The sequence below is a fragment of the Lingula anatina genome, chromosome 9 (assembly GCF_051362555.1).
Source record: "Lingula anatina isolate TDL-2025a chromosome 9, LinAna3.0, whole genome shotgun sequence".
NCBI classification, from domain to species: domain Eukaryota; kingdom Metazoa; phylum Brachiopoda; class Lingulata; order Lingulida; family Lingulidae; genus Lingula; species Lingula anatina.
Window position 1 is genome coordinate 10,431,821 of NC_141775.1, and position 18,268 is coordinate 10,450,088.

Consider the following 18,268-nt stretch of genomic DNA (forward strand, 5'->3'; position numbering starts at 1 on the left):
CAGGGACAGATCCAGGATTATTTGAAGGGGGTTCGGGGCCCTTCAGCGGGCTCCAAAATTCTTAGCATTTTAGAGGGTGAACGGTGCCATTTGGTACGGTTTGGAAGTCTGATTCAGCTAGTCAAAGTTCTAATTTCAAGACGGAACCATTGGTGTGATTTTTTTTAAGAAATCGAAGGGGGACACCCCCTCCAAAAAAAAAAAAAAAAAAAAAAATCCGGCACTGTGATATATGGTTTAGAGAAAGTGATGCAGCAATCTTAGTGTTGACTACCACAAAGTAGGCCTACCGATGAACTTTACGCTACCTCACCCAGTCTGTAGAATCCAATAATTTAATCTGAGCCTGTATACGTATATTAATTAAGGAAGGCTTTTTTCATCCTTTTGTGTCGCAGTATTTAATTTCAGGAGTGTAGGACCTTACCTGGAGTTTTAGGTATACAATGGGTACGGTCTTATTACGTTAAACCATAGATGTGTATTAAGTATACACATGTATATTATTAGGTTATAGAGTCTACTTATGGTAAAAAATGAATAATAAGAATAATAAATATGTAAATGAATAAAGATATTTTCGTGAATTCTACTTTTTGTTATTTTTTTGGTGACAGAAAGTGATAAATCTGGCTCTTTGTTTAAAGCATTGGATTTTTTTTAATTCATGCATTGCTAGTCTGAGAATTCTATTATTCAGTAACGAAGGTTTTAGCCTATTTTAGTAATGTAAGTTTTAAATCTAACAAACCTTTTGGATATCAATCACACGTTATTGATACTCCAGAATTAATTAAAGGGGGATCCGAGGATGCGAAGCCGACCTCCCCCCCCCCCCCCTTTGGCGTGGGGCTCGGAGCCCGCTGAAGTGTCTAGGAATATTTTGGTATATTTAGAGGGCGAATGGTGCCATTTGGTACGGTTAAAATTATGATTCAACTAGTCGAAATTTTAATTTCATGAGGGGCCATTGGTGTAATTTTTTGTCAGAAATCGAAGGGGGTCGTAAATAAATAAATTTAGACTGCGTTAAAAGGGTATTACGAGATGCATGCGTACATCACTGACCCATTTTGTCCTCTACTTCAATTTTTTTCACAGTGCTTGGAAACGAAGGCTTTGAAAAATTTTTTTCTTTAGGATGCAGTTTGCCGTAATTCGCGTAAAATATTTGACTGTGTCCTATCACTAGACCTACATGTATATCGTCTTGCTTATAATTGATGTAACTGAACTGAGAAATTCATTAATGGCTAAAATATTGGAAAAAAGTCAAACAACTAAAAAAAAATGATCTGCACCAAAAGACGTAACAAAGTTTGTTTTTTTCCCAATTAAAAAAAACCTGGCCACACCATGAAAGTAGCTCCAAGCTACCTTAATTTATTGATTTATTTGAAATAAACATTCTAGACATTTTCTTAGACGTTAGACACCATACTCGCTTCCTGACAAGTAGCAAATTTTCTTATTTAATAAAGAGAAACTAGATCCATTGGAGAATGTGAGATGGTGCTACGGTCGCAAATAAGGGAGTAATTTAATGAATATGTCCCTTTTTGAATTTTGTGTGAGAACAGATAAATCTAGTAATTATTATTTTTATTTATTTATTTATTTATTTATTATTATTATTATTATTTATTTTATTATTATTATTATTATTTTTGTTCCTAGGCATTTTTAAAATTTTTTTCCAGAATGTATTCGATTGAGCAATTATAAATTATATAAAGCATACACAGTGGACTAGACAGACCATTCTCGTACAGGCAAATATGCATCTATCTTTGCACAAGAAATCACTGCCACGCATAATGAATAGCTCAGGAAACAAAATAGCCTCCTTTTTCAAGACTAGTCCTTGTAGTTTTCAACACAACAATTTACTTTTTAAGTGAGTAATTATACATTTTGAAATATTATATGAAAAGAAAAAAACGTAGCTCTTCCAACTGTGTTAGATGTGACAGCAGAAGTGCGCATGCCCAGTAATAAACAGGAAGTAAACATTCAGTCGAAATGGCAGACGAAGATCAAGCAGACGGAAAATTTATGGACGACGAGAACGAAGTTGGTGAAAACTCTGCGTCAAAGGATGGTGCGTAGACTTAAGTGTTAAAGTTATTTATATCCTTCTGCAGGCCTCTAATGAAGCCAATTGACAATGGAAAACGTGTTGCCACTTCCTTAGTTCGTCAGTGTATACGAATCCGATACTAACAGTACATGTAGTAGTTATGAGATTTAACAGGTGTCCGTTCACTGATGGCAGTGCAGTGTAAATAAATAGAACTGCGCCACATTTCACCATACTCTTTTTAACGTAGGGAATATTTATCGAAAAAATGAAATAAAAAATACCGACTTCTTTATTGATAAACACCTTCACATATAATGTACAATTATCAGTTGATGGAGACTGAATACGTCTAACTACATCAAGTAAATAAATAAATAAATATAGATAGACAGATAGCAGCACAATTACATAGAATACATATGAATTAAGCATTTTATTATCACACGGTGTGTTAGGTTTGATCCACTCGCCAAGTCACTTGCTTACACTACAGTGAGTGGATGGCACCCAAACAACAGGGGTTATTAGAATAACAATGGCAAAATGATACACAGTAGTGATAATAAAATGGGAGTGGTTACTAAACTTAAGGTCAAATTTGAGTATTACTAGGAGATATGAGCTGGGCTATTTTTTCCATGCACGTTTGGATGAGTATAAAAAGTAGCTTTACTATGTGTCCATTTCCCCAGATCCCTTTAGCCTAACAGTTGAAATACAGTACAGAAAATGAAATGTTACCAAAAGTAACAACTTTTAACAACTAAACTGGTTTATGTTTTATAGCACCGCCCCTCTATGATGAATGGATTATGTTTCATGAATACAGTGCATGTTTGCTCACTGTGTTACCTTCAGACAATTGTTTGATTACTCACTACAGCATGGAGTTGTCAGCTCTAATACCTTATAATTATCGCTGTTTACAAGTGAGTTGCTTTCGGTAACAAAGGGTAACAAACATATAACAGTCTGGAGCATTCTTTCTGAGCTGCCACCTTCAGGTAGATCTACCTTGACTAGAAATCAAACACATTTTTATCTGAACAAATGTACATGTATGATAGCAAAATATGTGATACCAGCACAGTATGCACAGTTTACAAGTATCGGACATCCTATAAGATTACTTTCTTCAGTATTTGAGGCCATTTTCCTACAGGGTTCTATTTGAAATTGTAAGAAAGGGATTAAACCTGATAGAAGCTCAGTGTACCAAGTACCGGTAGTGCACTTCCTTAATTAATACATTTTACTAATTTGAAAGAGGATCTAAGAATTGAGCCATCATCCTCGTACTTCAAGTTAAACCTAGGACTCAGTATGCAGTCCTAGGTTTAACACAAAAGGAATTATGTTTTATTTACATTCCTCTGTTACCCACCCTTTATTCCCTGTCACAAGCCCCCATGTTTCCCTCAGAATTAATCCTGTTCACTGACCGTGTTAAAAGCAGAAGGAGGGGTGGTGGTATCATAAAAGTACTAGTAGCTCTTTTATACTATTTTCAATTGCTTTGACTGGTGTAATACAGATATCTTTATTTATTTATTTATTTTTTTTAATTTTACTATTATTTTTTTTATACCATAGGAGAACCAGAGGTAGAAAACCCAGCAACATTGGCTGCAGCAGCTATGGTAGCACATAGTGACGGAGAACCCATACAACTAGAGAAAATCCTCAGTAGTGCAGGGCTCTTCTCCTACTCAGGCCTGTGTGCTGTCTCATTGAAAGTGATGTTTGAGACAGATTTTGACAAGTAAAAACCTTAATTTAATTGAGAAGAAATAGATGATTTAAAATAAATACTGTAGTTTGTTAGAATAAGTGCTCATTGCTCTGTGATGCAGCTTTTTAGCTACCAGAAGTAGTGCTTTCTTGTGTAGCATTGTGTCAGTTTACTTTGAACACAGCAGAAACCTGGTATGCTAATGTTTTAAGAAAAGTTGAATATTGTTGGCATGTGTCTAATTTTTTTTTGTCACAAATGTTTGAATCTTAAATTTGACTCAAAAACAAAAATTATTCTGAATTAGCAGTAAATTTTTTCCAACTTGTTGAAGAAAATACTCACTTTTTCATTGCCAGTTAGTCTAGAGGTAGGGAAATATATAAAACAAGCTTGTGTGTAGAGCTTTATACTGATATAAAAAGGATATGAATCTGCCAGTGTTGTTTTTTTAAACCGATGTATTTTTTTTACTCCTCAGAAAGTTTAGGATGCAGTTCCTGCAGTCTGTAATAGAAAGACTGAAGCAGTCAAAACAGGTGCATTTTAAATTATACCAAAGTTTTTAGTTAAAAAATGGAAATGTGCAGTGTCTCGGGTATTTAGGTTAATCTAAATTTAATTGATTATTTTATTAGACAGAGTGTGATGTTAGACTGAATATGGAATTTAATTAACATTTTATGCATATCTACCTTAATAGATGAATGAATAATATAATTACATATAATAATTGGGAGAAAGTGATGATATTGTACATGTAATTAATATTTATGATTCATGATTATGATAATGATGATGATAATAATAAATTAATCCTTTTACAGTATGTTGACATGAAGACCTTATTGCGTCTTACATCATGTTTTAATTCTTAAAATTACTGTCAGTAAATCATTATGATAAATCATAAGAATGACACAGGCTGTAGAATTCAGCATGTTCTCCACCAAGGTTTCAACCTCTATGTTTGCGCTGATGGAGGGAAGCGAGCTGCTTGAAGAGGCGGACCCTTTTGTGAAAACACTGCTAGAGGAGGAGGTCATTCAGGGTGATCCATTACTTATACCTAAAGATATGCTGGCTCTGGCATTAAAGGAAGGTAAGGTGCCCTGCATGTGTGTAGAAAATAAATCAGTATATTGCATGTAATTTACTACTGCAGTTCTTCGTGTTATGCTGGCTATGGCCCAAAAGAAATGTAAGGTGCTCCTGCACATGTATAGATAATGCTTCGGTCATGTTGCAAATTAACATCAGCACAGTGCCTGTATACTGGTATAATATGGTTTACATTAACATTTTAAATTAGCAAGAATTCAGGTCTTTTAAATTATTTATCCTTGCAGCATCACAGGAAAGCGCAGTTAGCTGACCTGCAGTTATTAAATATGAAATATCTTTAAAGTACAGTAAATGAAACACTTTGTGATCTCAAAGTGGATATACTCTTATATTTTTAATAAAGAGAGAGAATGGAGGTGAGAAATAGATGCATGTTTTTCACAAACACCACTCAATTGCTTTAAATTTTCTGATATCTCATTCTCTCTCTCTCTCTCTCTCTCTCTCTCTCTGGGACATTTGTTCTTTGTTTAACAGTGCCAGTTTAGGGGAATTGGTTCTGAAAGATTTTACATACGTTACATCATTGTACAAGGCAACAAATTTTATCTCCATCTTTCATCGGCTGTCCACAAGGCAAGAGTCCCCAGATTTATGTGCAAATGCAGAGGACATATGGGTAGTTCATAAATTAGTGGCATGTGCCTGATAATTAGTTATAAGGGTCACATGGATGTGTCATTGTTATCTTGAGGACATTTGTCACACACCTCCGATGGCGATTGGTCACATAAATTTGTCAATCATGAGGACATAAGAACTTTGCACTGCCTGGTAGACCTATGGTTTTGCTAAAGGCAGGGTGAAAGGGGGGCACAAGGATAGAAAATATTTTATGAAATATGAAAATGTTCAGTTGTTAACTGTACTCATATAAAATTTGAAATATGAAAATGTTCAGTTCTTAATTGTTCTCATATAAAATGTAAAGGGACAGGAATGGAAACATTGCTTGGTTTTGTGGGTTTGCTTATTTTAATATCTGATTTTACTATTTTCCCCCCAAATTTCTAAATATGTGGCATAGGCACCAGTAAATGATATTAGCATGGGTAAAACTTTTCTTGTTTGTGCCAGATTTCCAGTAAGCAATTTGATTGTTGTGGGGAGGGGTGGGGATCAGCTACATTTTTTAGGATTTAATTTGAATTTCTCAGTTTTTATAGATTTCAGCCAGCATGTATTACATGCTATTAAATAGTCTTAAGAGACCATTGTGACACCCAAAAGGGAAATAAACTTATTATTGAATTTTTTTTTGGTTGAATTACTGAATCGAATTGTGACTCTGATATCCTAGTAGAATATTAATGAATACTTGACGATATGAATGTTCAACTTGATATCTTGTTGCGCTATGAGATATACCAGTATATTAAAGGGATAACAGCTCTAGATATGAGATTCAAAATTCCACCCAAAAAAAAAGTTGTAAGCAACACAGAGAAATACAATAATTCCATTTTGTCCACCATAACAACTGCTATCCTTCAGTTATTCTGAAATCTGTACTTGCCATCAGACCATGTGGACCTTCATAGATAGGTAAACCTCCAAAATAATCTCACAGGAAATTATTACAAAAAACACAATTTAAAGAAAATCCACTAACTTTGAATGTGGGAATGGATTCATTAACCATTGGAAAGTATGGGAAATTGTCGTTTATCCCTGGAAAGTCTGTTTTGTGGCACTTTTCCCACCAAGATGAAGAGTTGTCATCCCTTTTCAATATAATGATATGATAGAACAATAATCTTTTTTTTTCTTCATTATTGTTCATTTAGTCATGCAGAACAGAGGTAAAATAATCTATTTATATATTTGCTACTTATACGTTTTGATCCCATCCTTAATAATTTTATTTTTGCCTACAGTACTTACTATGGAAGCATATTACTGTTATGTTCGGTGGTGTTGCTGTGCAGTTTGTATGGTCTTAATATTAATTTTTTAAATTTATTTTTATAAAAATGTCACCATGTGTTCAATCTCAGTTGTGCATTATCGCTTTGATCTTTAAAGGAATAGTTATTATTTTTGTTTTATTATTTGGAATAGAGAACACCAAGTTGCTTTTATGGATTGTTGAATGATATAGAGATTCTTTTTATGAATGATTTTACTGTGCCCGTTATGAAGTTTTCAGTTTTATATTATTAGTTAGTTGAATTGATAGATTCAGGAGTGAATTGTGAGATAAAATATGTTATAAAATTTGTTTAGTTTATGTGTTTCCTTATTTAAATTGGTTGATGTTCATTATTTGATTGTTAATAATAACATTTATTTATTTATTTATTTATTTATTTATTTATTTATTTATTTATTTATTTTATATAAGATGACAAGTTCATTGATATTGTTTTTTTAAATTATTTTTAAGGTTTTTATTTGATTATTTAATTAATAATTTATTTATTTCACTTATTTTTTATTATGAGTTAAATAATTATAAACATCAATCTCAGAATGGTTTATATTAGTTTTTAATATCATTTACTTTTGAAGAAGTATGAATTGAATTTCCTTTTTGTCGCATATGAAAATAAATAAGATTATCATGTAGTGGCTCTCCTTGAGGCATCTTAAAGAAACTGAAAAAAAAAATAGATATTACCAGACAAGTAAAATCATGATACTACAATCAGACCATTTTCACAACTATTTTAAGTGAACTTAAAAAGACAAAGTTGAACATTTTTATTGAATATTATATGGCTTCGTTTTCACCTAATTACCATGATATTTCTGATAACTACAAAATTGTCTGACATTAGGATATTATGATGCAAGGATGCGGGTTCTGATCCACCATATTGCCTGGCTTCTGAAGATCAAGTCCGAGGCTGTGGAGAAACTAGAAGATGCAGTGGTAGAAGAGTTGAAAGCAGTTCACAAGATGTCTGAGTAAGTAAAATTCCTGAATAAACCACATTATATATTATGTCAAGTTACAGTAAGTATTGTGCTTTTCTGGAGGTTCCATGATTTTGCTAAGGAAAATGAAAAGGTTGAAAGGTAAGAAAATGAAATAGTAAATATAAATCACCTAGCAGTAGTAGATAAGGGCAATTTGTCAATTAATTACTTGTTGGGCGCAAAGATGTTATCAGTCACAAATGTACCTCACGTGTAGCTTTTTGAGAAAAAATACAGTCATCCTTAAGTTGTTTAAAATTTCACCTGATATTTTATTTTGAAAAGTATTTTGTGAAAATTTTCAGTTTTTTTTACAGTAGCATTTTTGCATTAAATTTTTTATAAAAAAAGAAAAAAAACAACTTAACTTTTCTAGAGATGAAGTGAAAGAGAAGCAAAAAAATGCCACTAAGAGGAAGATAAAAAGATACGCCCTAATTGGCTTAGCTGGAGTAGGAGGAGGGGCTTTGATAGGATTGACGGGTGAGGAAACAACAGTTTTGGTGGCCTGTTAGTTTTGCTTACAGAAATTTATAATCACACACACACACACACACACACACACACACAAAGGTGAATTTTATTTCATTTTCAAGATACCCTGCACAGAAATAGTAAAAACCTTGAAGACACTGAAGGTCCAGAGGACCTGCAGTACAAAAAAATGTGCAGGTCCTCTCAGTTCTCTGCAGGTCTGAGTTAATGTTTTATTTTTGTTAGTCTATCTTAATATGTGATATCTGGGGTAGCGCTAACACTAGCCAATTTAGCCAAATGCTAAAACTGACTAAAAATGGCTAAACAAAAAGGGCTTGATTTGACTTGTTTTAGTCAAATTATAACCATTTGGATAACAAATTGACAAAAAAGTGGTGATTTGGCTAAGCAAAAGAAATTGCTAGTGCTACCCCAGGATATATTATAATTGTGTATTGTTTTATCACAAAACCTCGCCAGTCCAGAGGACCTGTGATAAGAAAAAATCTTACAGATCCTCTGGCATTTCAAGCATCTAGATAGGTGCCACAAACTGTACCACAAACTGTACCACAAACCGCAACTGCACCCTTAGCAAAATATCAGGCCTGCTGCAAATTTGCTGCAATATTGCTGCAAACTGCAATTCCTTCTTGCAAGTTTGCAGCAAATGTGCTGAAATATGGATGCATATTAGCAGCAATAACATTTTTCTTGCAAACTCATTGCCACAAACTTTTCATTTTGCCAAGGGTGACTAGCTAATATGTACTAATGTTGGTCCTCACCATCCAAGGTATTTCTTTCCACCATTGGCTCTATATTCTCACTTTCTGTATAAAAACATTCATTTTAAGATCATTAATTCTTAGATCATATAATAATATATATCTGTAGATATATATTTCACTTTTTATTTCTTTTATCTCCAGGTGGTCTGGCAGCTCCATTCTTGGCTGCCGGAGCAGGTGTTATTATAGGTGGCGCTGGTGCAGCAGCCCTGGGGACAACAGCTGGTGTCGCTATCATTGGGTCTTTGTTTGGCGTAGCAGGGGCTGGTCTCACAGGTGAAATGATGCTCCCGTTACAATTAATTACCATTTTATATGTTGATGTGCTTGCATGGTCATTTTTTCGTAATATTTTGTTATTTCTTGGAAACACGGCTAAAAGTTACTTTGTAGACATGCAGTGTAGACATTACTAGTATGACTATGGGAAATTTTCAAAAACATGTTGATACAGTGTAAATTTAATTTTTAAGAGAAATGCCCCAATCAATAAAATTGATATATTTTGATATGACAATGGGCATCTGTGTTTTAACTAAATCTACACACAATATTAATTATAATAATATGCTTTACATAAAAAGAGCAGCCATGCTTATTGAACCAATTATCAGAAGTTTTATTTACTATAACTTCATTATTACTACAGGTTATAAGATGAAGAAGAGAGTTGGTGCTGTGGAAGAATTTCTGTTTGAGCCACTCTCACATGGCAATCAGCTTCACATCACCATAGCCGTCTCTGGCTGGATTACACAGAAGCAACCAGGTAACAGTGAGAGCATTCAGAACAAGTTGATCTGCGGACCAACAGATCAGGGTATCCATCATGAATCCTATAGGATTTTATAGGAAAATGGCCAAATTTCCCATAGAATCCTATAGGACTTTTTCATAAGGGATGAAATATGGCTACCCACATTAAAGCAGAACACACTAATCTGCTGATTGTCTACCTGCCTTCGCAAGCGCTATTAAACACATAAAATCATGGCTTCGAGGTTTAATATCTAGACCCCTGCAGGGACGGCATGTGTGGTCGGCTCTGCTTTAATGTGGATTGGCCATATTTGATCCATTGATCTGTTAGTAAGCAGATCAACTTGTTCTGAATGCCACTTCATACATGCACTCATGTGTTTGTACAAGTACAAGTGCATGGATCACACTATTAAAACATGTCTGTCACTGTCATGGAAGCTGGTTGGTATGAACTAGTATACAACTTGCAGTCTGCATATACATGTATGAAATCAAATGTTATCATAGTACTGGCAGTCTACCTTGTCAAAGTGTTGTGTAAGTCTCTTTCTCTCTCTCTCTCTCTCTCTCTCTCTCTCAGAAAAAATCACTAGTTTATTTAGAATAGGATTTGCATGTAGAGAGTGGTTGCTCTGCATTTTCATATTCATGTAAACTTTGTGGCAAGCACCTGTCTCACTATTGGTACATGTACCCATTCATTTGATGGTATTGCTGGCTTTCACCTTATGAATCATCTTTTGCAGTACTAGTACATGTATGTCTACTTTTGATGAAATATTTCAGATTACAAGCACCCGTGGCTCACTTTGAATAATGGACAGGAACAGTTTAGCTTGAGATGGGAATCACAATACCTAATGCAGATGGGTCAAGCTATTGATTACTTGGTCAGTGCTGCAGTAAGCATGGCCGTACAAGAAACGCTGAAGACTACCATTCTGGCTGGTATGCTTATATTCAATTCAATTCATTTCTGTACTGGTACATAAATTATCATGACCTTGTACAATATAATATAACATAATAACAGCAATACAATTGGTACATCACCATTCTCTAATTGGTAATTATGTTGCCAATTTGTGAATGAAAAAATATATATATATTTATATGATGAACATATGTACTAGTTAAATTACACATCAAATATTCAAGCTAAGCGATGAGGTATAACTTTCTGGTGTGATTATAATGTACACATTTTAATGCTCAATAAAATTATTATTATTATTATAAATTTACCATAAACACAAATTGTGAATCTTATGGCTACAATCATATGTTACACAATATGGAGTTGTTCAAATTTACAAGGAAGGGAGGGAGAACTACAATCGCATAAAGAAACATGTATATATATTGGTCAAATACAGGATTGTGTTTCTTATTGCATTTTATCTTGGCAGAGGTCTGTGCTCATGGAGTGTGCTCAAATTGACCATGTCCTAAAAACAATCTCATTAAACTGAGAGAAAAATGATTTGACACCTTTCTGTACAAAGAGAGTGTCCACTGCATGACCAAATTAGTAATTCTTGTGCCGAAAGGTATGGGACCATTTCTCTCATGTTTGGTTACAGTGTACACTAAAGGCAATTCCATAATTTTATTCTTGTCTCTTGTTTGAATATGACAGCTGTGTCCTTTTGTTACACCGTCGTGGTCAAGTGTCTTATAAAAATGACACAGAGAACTGACTAGAGAGTTTTCAGCATGTAACAGTGTAGAAAAGAGAGTGATTTATTCTGAGTAAGTTCAGATAGTACACGTTCACCTATCAGAGCAAGTTTTACAATGAACAGATGTACCTATTAGTTACCAATCCGGTAAGATCATACAATGTTACAGAAAAAGATTGTACACGACTCTTAAGAGATTATTACAGAGTGTAGCCGTCTATGGAGGTCACGTGGTCCGATGACAAGCTCAGACATCAGAATAATAGCTGTAACTGCCGTTTTTTTTGTTTTTTTTTTTTGGTAAAACAGAATATATTTTATTTCTATGAGTTGCTTACAATGTTTTTATTGTGAAATATAGATCTCATACAAAGAGTTATTATCCCTTTAAGCGGCTCTTACTCTTACTATTGCTTAGTAGCTTCAGTGGGTGTGCCAGACATCTAAGCCACTTAAGCTGAAAGCAGTTTAGTTAGAATCCCCTCGGAGATGGAACAATCCTGCTAGAACGATCTAGGTATGGGAATGAGGTCTTAAAGAGACATCTACTGGTAGCAATACAAAACAATCTCAACTAACACAGTGCACAAACTCAGCCAACACTTCAAATTTCAGGTATCCTCACCGTGGCAGCATGGCCATCAGCACTGATCACAGTGGCTGGTAGCAATACAAAACAATCTCAACTAACACAATACACAAACTCAACCACCATGTCACATTTCCAGGTATCCTCACTGCAATAGCATGGCCATCAGCACTGGTCACAGTGTCAGGGGTGATCGACAATCCTTGGAGCGTGTGTACTAATAGAGCTGCCGAGGCAGGTCGGCAACTAGCAGAAGTCCTGTTGTCAAGGCAACAGGTAATTTAAGCAGAATCAGATTTGATGTCAGCATACTGGCCAAAAACGTAAATCAGTACAAATTTGAGTTCAAAAGAATGAGAGGTCCTCACATGAAATTCTATTCCCATAGGCACACAAACACAGTCTTGTATGCATACTATAATATATTCAATGTATGCTTGCTGTAATGTATTTTTTAGTTATTTTTTTTCAGTCTGAATAAATTTAAAATAATGAAATATCCTTCATTTAGAGTAACTATTCTTTATTCATTTGATAAAACTGGTTTGGTGTTTTAGGGCAAGAGGCCAGTCACCTTGATTGGGTTTAGCCTGGGAGCACGCTTGATATTCTGTTGTTTAACAGAGCTAGCCAAGAGAAAAGGTAATACATCTCTCTCTCTCTCTCTCTCTCTCTCTCTCTCTCTGACACACACACACTGAAATGCAATTATCACACTGAGACTGAAAAACATTTCTTTCCCTCTCTCTCTCTCTCTCTCTCTCTCTCACACACACACACACACACACACATGCAGAGAGAGACACACTTTTCTTTTCCTCTCTCTCTTTTTCTCTCTCTCTCTGACACACACACACTGAAATGCAATTATCACATTGAGACTGAAAAACATTTCTTTCCCTCTCTCTCTCTCTCTCTCTCTCTCTCACACACACACACACACACACACACGCAGAGAGAGACGCACTATTCTTTTCCTCTCTCTCTCCCTCTCTCTCTCTCTCTCACACACACACACACACACACACATGAATATCATCATTATGTATATGATAATTTTTGTATTTATTCAAAAAGGTTAACAACAGGTGAAACATTGATTTAAGCCTTGCTGATGAAGGGAAACAGTTAAACCATAGAAGCTGAAGTATTAGCATAATTAACATGAAGTACGGAAACTTATTTCCCCACTCTCACTACAGGAAAAAAATGACCAATATTCTGATTTAGTTTGTGATTTTTTATGTATGCTAGCATTATTTTAAAAATCTATAGAAATTGTCTGTTAATGATTGCATTATATTGAAGATGGTGTCTTTTCTAAAATTGAGTTTTTTTTTTTTTTTTTTTTTTTTTTTGTACCCCCACAAATATTACTCACAATTGAATATTTTTGCACAGCAATTAGGAAAAGTTGTTCCATTTTGATAAAGGTAGTGATATTTCATATTTATAATAATCATCTTTGTCCTTATTATTTTATGATAAAGGTCATGGAAATTACATAAATTATTGTCCAAAAGCTCTGACAAAAACATCAAGATTTTAGTGCTTTTTATTGGACAAAAACTGAGGTCAAATAAAATAAAACAAATAGATTCTTAGGTTGTTTAGGATATTTTAGTAATCAGGATATCCAAGTTATTATAAATCGAAGATCTGGGAGAACAAAATATGCTCTAGTAAATGAGACCATTGAACAGTTAAACTTTGTTTAATCAATAATAAGAAATATAATAAGTGATAATGCACTGTGAACACCAATAATGTTGTTTTGAGGATGAGGATTTGAAGCCGATTTCTGGATTTACACCTTTTTCAAAAGCAGCTAATTGTTCACACTGTATGTAGAAGTAAACTAATCAAAGGAGATATAACATGAAAAATTTAGAGATGCAAGTTTATGTAAAAGGAAAAGCACTGAACTTGTTTCACTAGCATTTTCACCCCTTTTGAGACTCATAGAGTTACCATTATAATTGATATTTCTTTTATCCACTCACACAAACACACATGCACACACACACACACAGACACCTGTGCACTGATTTTAATTGTATATAATGCAAGGAATTATGTACATATGCACAATGACATATTGCAAAAAAAAAGAAAAGAAAAAAAATTGAGGAGAGACAACTTAAAACATTCTTTTACATGCACCCTTTTTTTATGCAGATATGTATCTCTTCTATAGAACCAATTTGTATTCAAAATAACAATTATTATAATTATAAAAGGAAGAGGCACATGGTTCACACTCTTACTCTGTTAATTAGTATGATATTATATGCATATATTTTTTAATTAATTGTTCTAAAAATTAAATACTTTTTTTATTGATATTTCAGGATGTGAAGGTATTATAGAAGATGTAATACTTTTGGGAGCACCTGTGTCTGGGCATCCCAAACACTGGGAGCCTCTCTCCAGAGTTGTGGCAGGGAAAATTATTAATGTCTACTCCAGGTGAGAGGGCATAATTAGAGTGATCCATATCTGTTTTCTTAAAATGTATTTGTAATCCAAATTGGAGGGAGGGTGGTATTATAAGAGGATGCACAAAAATTGTGTGATTGCTTTAAATGCAGAATCATAGTAACTTGTTTTTTTTTTCTTACTCTTTTTATATTATCACTTTTTTAAAACAGGTTTGTTTGACAGTTTATTATTATTGTTGTTGTTGTTATTATTAAATAATACTTTTTAAAACAGGTAAAAGTGACTGTTCATAATAATAATAATTATTGTTATTATTTTTGACCATTTTCACAGATCTGACTGGGTGTTGAAGTTTCTCTACAGAACAGCCTCTGTTCAGTTCAGTATAGCAGGTCTGGCACCAGTGAAGTGGCACAATAGAAGGTTGATGAACTTTGACCTCACAGATGTGGTAAGGGGCCTTAACCTGATGTCTGCTCTTAGCAAATGGAAAGGTTTGCTTAAAGCAGTTAGCAGGAGTTTGCGAGAAAATATTTATTGCTGCTAATTTGCAGCAAATTTGCAGCAAATTTGCAAGAAGGAAATGCAGTTTGCAGCAATCTTGCAGTAAATTTGCTGCAAACTCGCAGGCCTGATAGTTTGATAAGGGTAATACAAATGATCGTGGTGATGGTGTTGAATCAGCAATTATGTAATTTTTATTATTTTTTTGCTTGTACCTCAAATTTTTATATTTTAAGACAGGACACATTTATCAGTATATGCATGTGTACTAGTACTAATATGTAATAATCATATTATGCCTACTGCTATTTTTGATTATGTTTAATATCAAATCTAAATATTTACATTCCATGTATATATTAGGGTTATGTTTCACCCAAATTATGTTTCCAGTAGCACACAAATGACTGAAATGTTCACACTGTCCAATGCATGGCGTCATAAACTTGTATGTAATTCATATATGTATTAGATAATTTAACATCTTTTAATCAGGATTAAAAAAAACTGTTTTAGTGAAGGTATTTCGTTTGCTATGAAAATATGCATACAGTAGCATACAATATCACTGTGACTCTTCATGTGTTAAAGGGATAATAACTCTTCGTTTTGGCCAAAAAATGAATTTTTCCTGGAGTAAACAACAATTTTCCCATACTTACCAATGGTTAATGAATCCATTTTTACATTCAAAGTTAGTCCCTGGTTTTTTTCTAAAAAGTTTGTTTTTTTGTTAAAATCTCTTAAGAGATTTTAACAGAGTATAGCCATCAATGGAGGTCATGTGGTCTAAAGACAAGCTCAGATATCAGAATAATAGCTTTAACTGCCATTTTTGTGGTAAAACAGAATATATTATATTTCTATGAGTTATTCACAATGTTTTTTTTGTGAAATATAGATCTCATACGAAGAGTTATTATCCCTTTAATTAGTCAACTTTTTTTTTCCATTAGGTTAAAAACCACATGGACTATCATAAGAAAATGGAAACTATTCTGAAGATCATTGGAGTGAAGACCAGGCCACAGAAGATTGGCAAACTTTCTGTTGGATTGGTTCAAAGTAGCAGCAAGTCTCTTCCAGTATGTCAAGTTTTTATATATTATATATTAGTACATGACATACTATACCCAGTACAGTAAACTTCTGTCCATTTTGTCATTTACAGGTTTATATGCTGGTATAATTATGTATGTCCGCCCATGGAAAGGATCGTACAGATTTTTTTTTTTTTTTTTTTTTTTGGTGTGGGGGTGGGGGGAATGATATGACCCCAATAAGGTCAACCTTCAGTAATATGTAATAGGTGCAATGAACCACAGTGTTGTTTTGTGGGTTCTATGTATGTAGTGCTTAACACCATTAATATTATTTAAATTTAATACATCTTCCGAACAGAAATTGAGAGCATATTGACAGGTTAAAAAAATATACTGATCTTTTCAACACAAAATGCATTAATGATTTTGAGATACCTGCAATTTCAAATTGGAATATGTGAACTAGCTTCTTATAATTGTCTCTGATGGCCCATCATGCACACATTTTTCCTATAATTAGGTGAAAGAAACAGAAGAAAGTTCTACCTCGTCAGACAGCAGTGATAGCCATTCCATCACTCAGCATTCTTCTCCAACGTCCAGCAACACATCTGCCAGTGGTGGAGAAGAAACTGGGAATCCATTGCAGAGAGACATAGATGACACTATACTGCCAAGAGAAGCCAGTGAGACTAATACGTCAGATATAGATGGCGCCACCATAGGTTCAACAGAAGCTGAGCCCCAGGATGTGTGCAGGACAGATACAGGGAATGGCCATGAGTGCTTAAGTTCAAGAGCCAGTGAAAACAATTCGGCTCCTGTGGAGAATGTAGAAGATACAGCTCATTTGCTGCAGAAACTCCATACATCTGAAATAACCCAACAAATTGCAACTGAAGGTGGCAGCACATTATCAAGAGGAGACCAGAATGGTGAGGATGTGACACATAATTGTACAAATGGCAGCTCATCAAGTGAAGCCATTCCACGTTCTTAAGGGAGTTAATTGACTTCAAATTGTTATACCAAATAAATATCAGCAAAAAAAAAAAAAAAAACTCCATCATCAATGTACAGACACAGTACATACTCATAGTTACATAGCAGTTTCTCCTAACATCATCTCTAGTTCAAAGTTATTACTACTGCCATGTCCACCTGCACTCCTAGGCATAGCACTTGTACTAGACTGGGTATACTTAATATGTGCAATATCATCTTTACCTGACCAAATGATTTTATGAGACATTTATATATTGGAATCATTGTTAGCAGTCATACCTGAAAGTCTTGAGTTTAAACTGTTGTTTGTGGTAACTATTATTTGAATTATTTCAGTTATTTGAAATATCATGTTAACATAAAGGCTACGTTCACATGAAAAATCTGTTTTCTAAAAATCTATTTGCGGCATCTTGTGATCACGGTCTGTGCCCTGAATACCCCACGGCGTAATTACTGGCAGCGCCGAGAATTAATTACAGCTTTGGAAGTAACTGGCTCGCGCTGCCCATAATTACGCCGTGGGGTATTCAGGGCACAGACCGTGATCACAAGATACCGCAACTAGATATTTAGAAAATAGATTTTTCACGTGAACGCAGCCAAAGAGTGATTCATGTGATTGCACAGGGTTGTGGTGACTCATATAGGAGAGTATGTATATGTGTACTGGTATATTGTTCACTGTGTACCAATGGCCTCATTTCTCTATGGTAAGGTGGAAGAAGAGGCACTTGACATTTAATCAAGAGCCCATTACCATGAGCGCATTTCCAAAATGTTCGTAATCTTCCTAAACGAGCCTCTAAGAGACTTTTTATCTTCACAGATGTTTTCATTTCAGTACCTACGAGCTCACGAATTTTTTCGATTAGCAAAGCAATAATGAATAAATTATTTATACATGTAATTCAGTCTACGATTGTTACATTGAGTGCTTGGGGAAATCATTTTTATGAGTGTAATTTCCACATTTTTCGTCACAAGAAATCATCAGCTTGAAACTGTTCTGAAGTCTTTTTTTTAGGTACTAGGTTATTAAGGGAACGGCCACCGTAGTAATACATTTAATTGCATAATTAAAGATCACACTCATGACATTTACTAGAAC

The 18,268-nt window shown here is 34.3% G+C and overlaps 1 protein-coding gene across 4 annotated transcripts; it reads left to right on the forward strand.

Moving 5' to 3' along the window:
* The first annotated feature begins 1,915 nt into the window (after positions 1–1,915).
* On the forward strand, positions 1,916–18,067 carry LOC106153832 (transmembrane and coiled-coil domain-containing protein 4). 4 transcript variants are annotated; one of them, XM_013527937.2, is made up of 16 exons: positions 1,916–2,101; positions 3,677–3,845; positions 4,297–4,354; positions 4,770–4,917; positions 6,728–6,742; positions 7,721–7,850; positions 8,239–8,345; positions 9,272–9,406; positions 9,780–9,899; positions 10,679–10,840; positions 12,303–12,439; positions 12,721–12,805; positions 14,515–14,632; positions 14,939–15,056; positions 16,066–16,194; positions 16,673–18,067. In XM_013527937.2, the coding sequence occupies exons 1-16, from the start codon at positions 2,023–2,025 to the stop codon at positions 17,150–17,152; spliced, it is 2,190 nt and encodes a 729-aa protein (XP_013383391.2). In that variant the 5' UTR covers positions 1,916–2,022; the 3' UTR covers positions 17,153–18,067. The 4 variants fall into 4 exon arrangements, with proteins under 4 accessions (XP_013383391.2, XP_013383393.2, XP_013383394.2 ...); XM_086994814.1 differs by lacking the exon at positions 1,916–2,101 and adding an exon at positions 3,001–3,261; XM_013527939.2 differs by lacking the exon at positions 6,728–6,742.
* Positions 18,068–18,268: the final 201 nt, after the last annotated feature.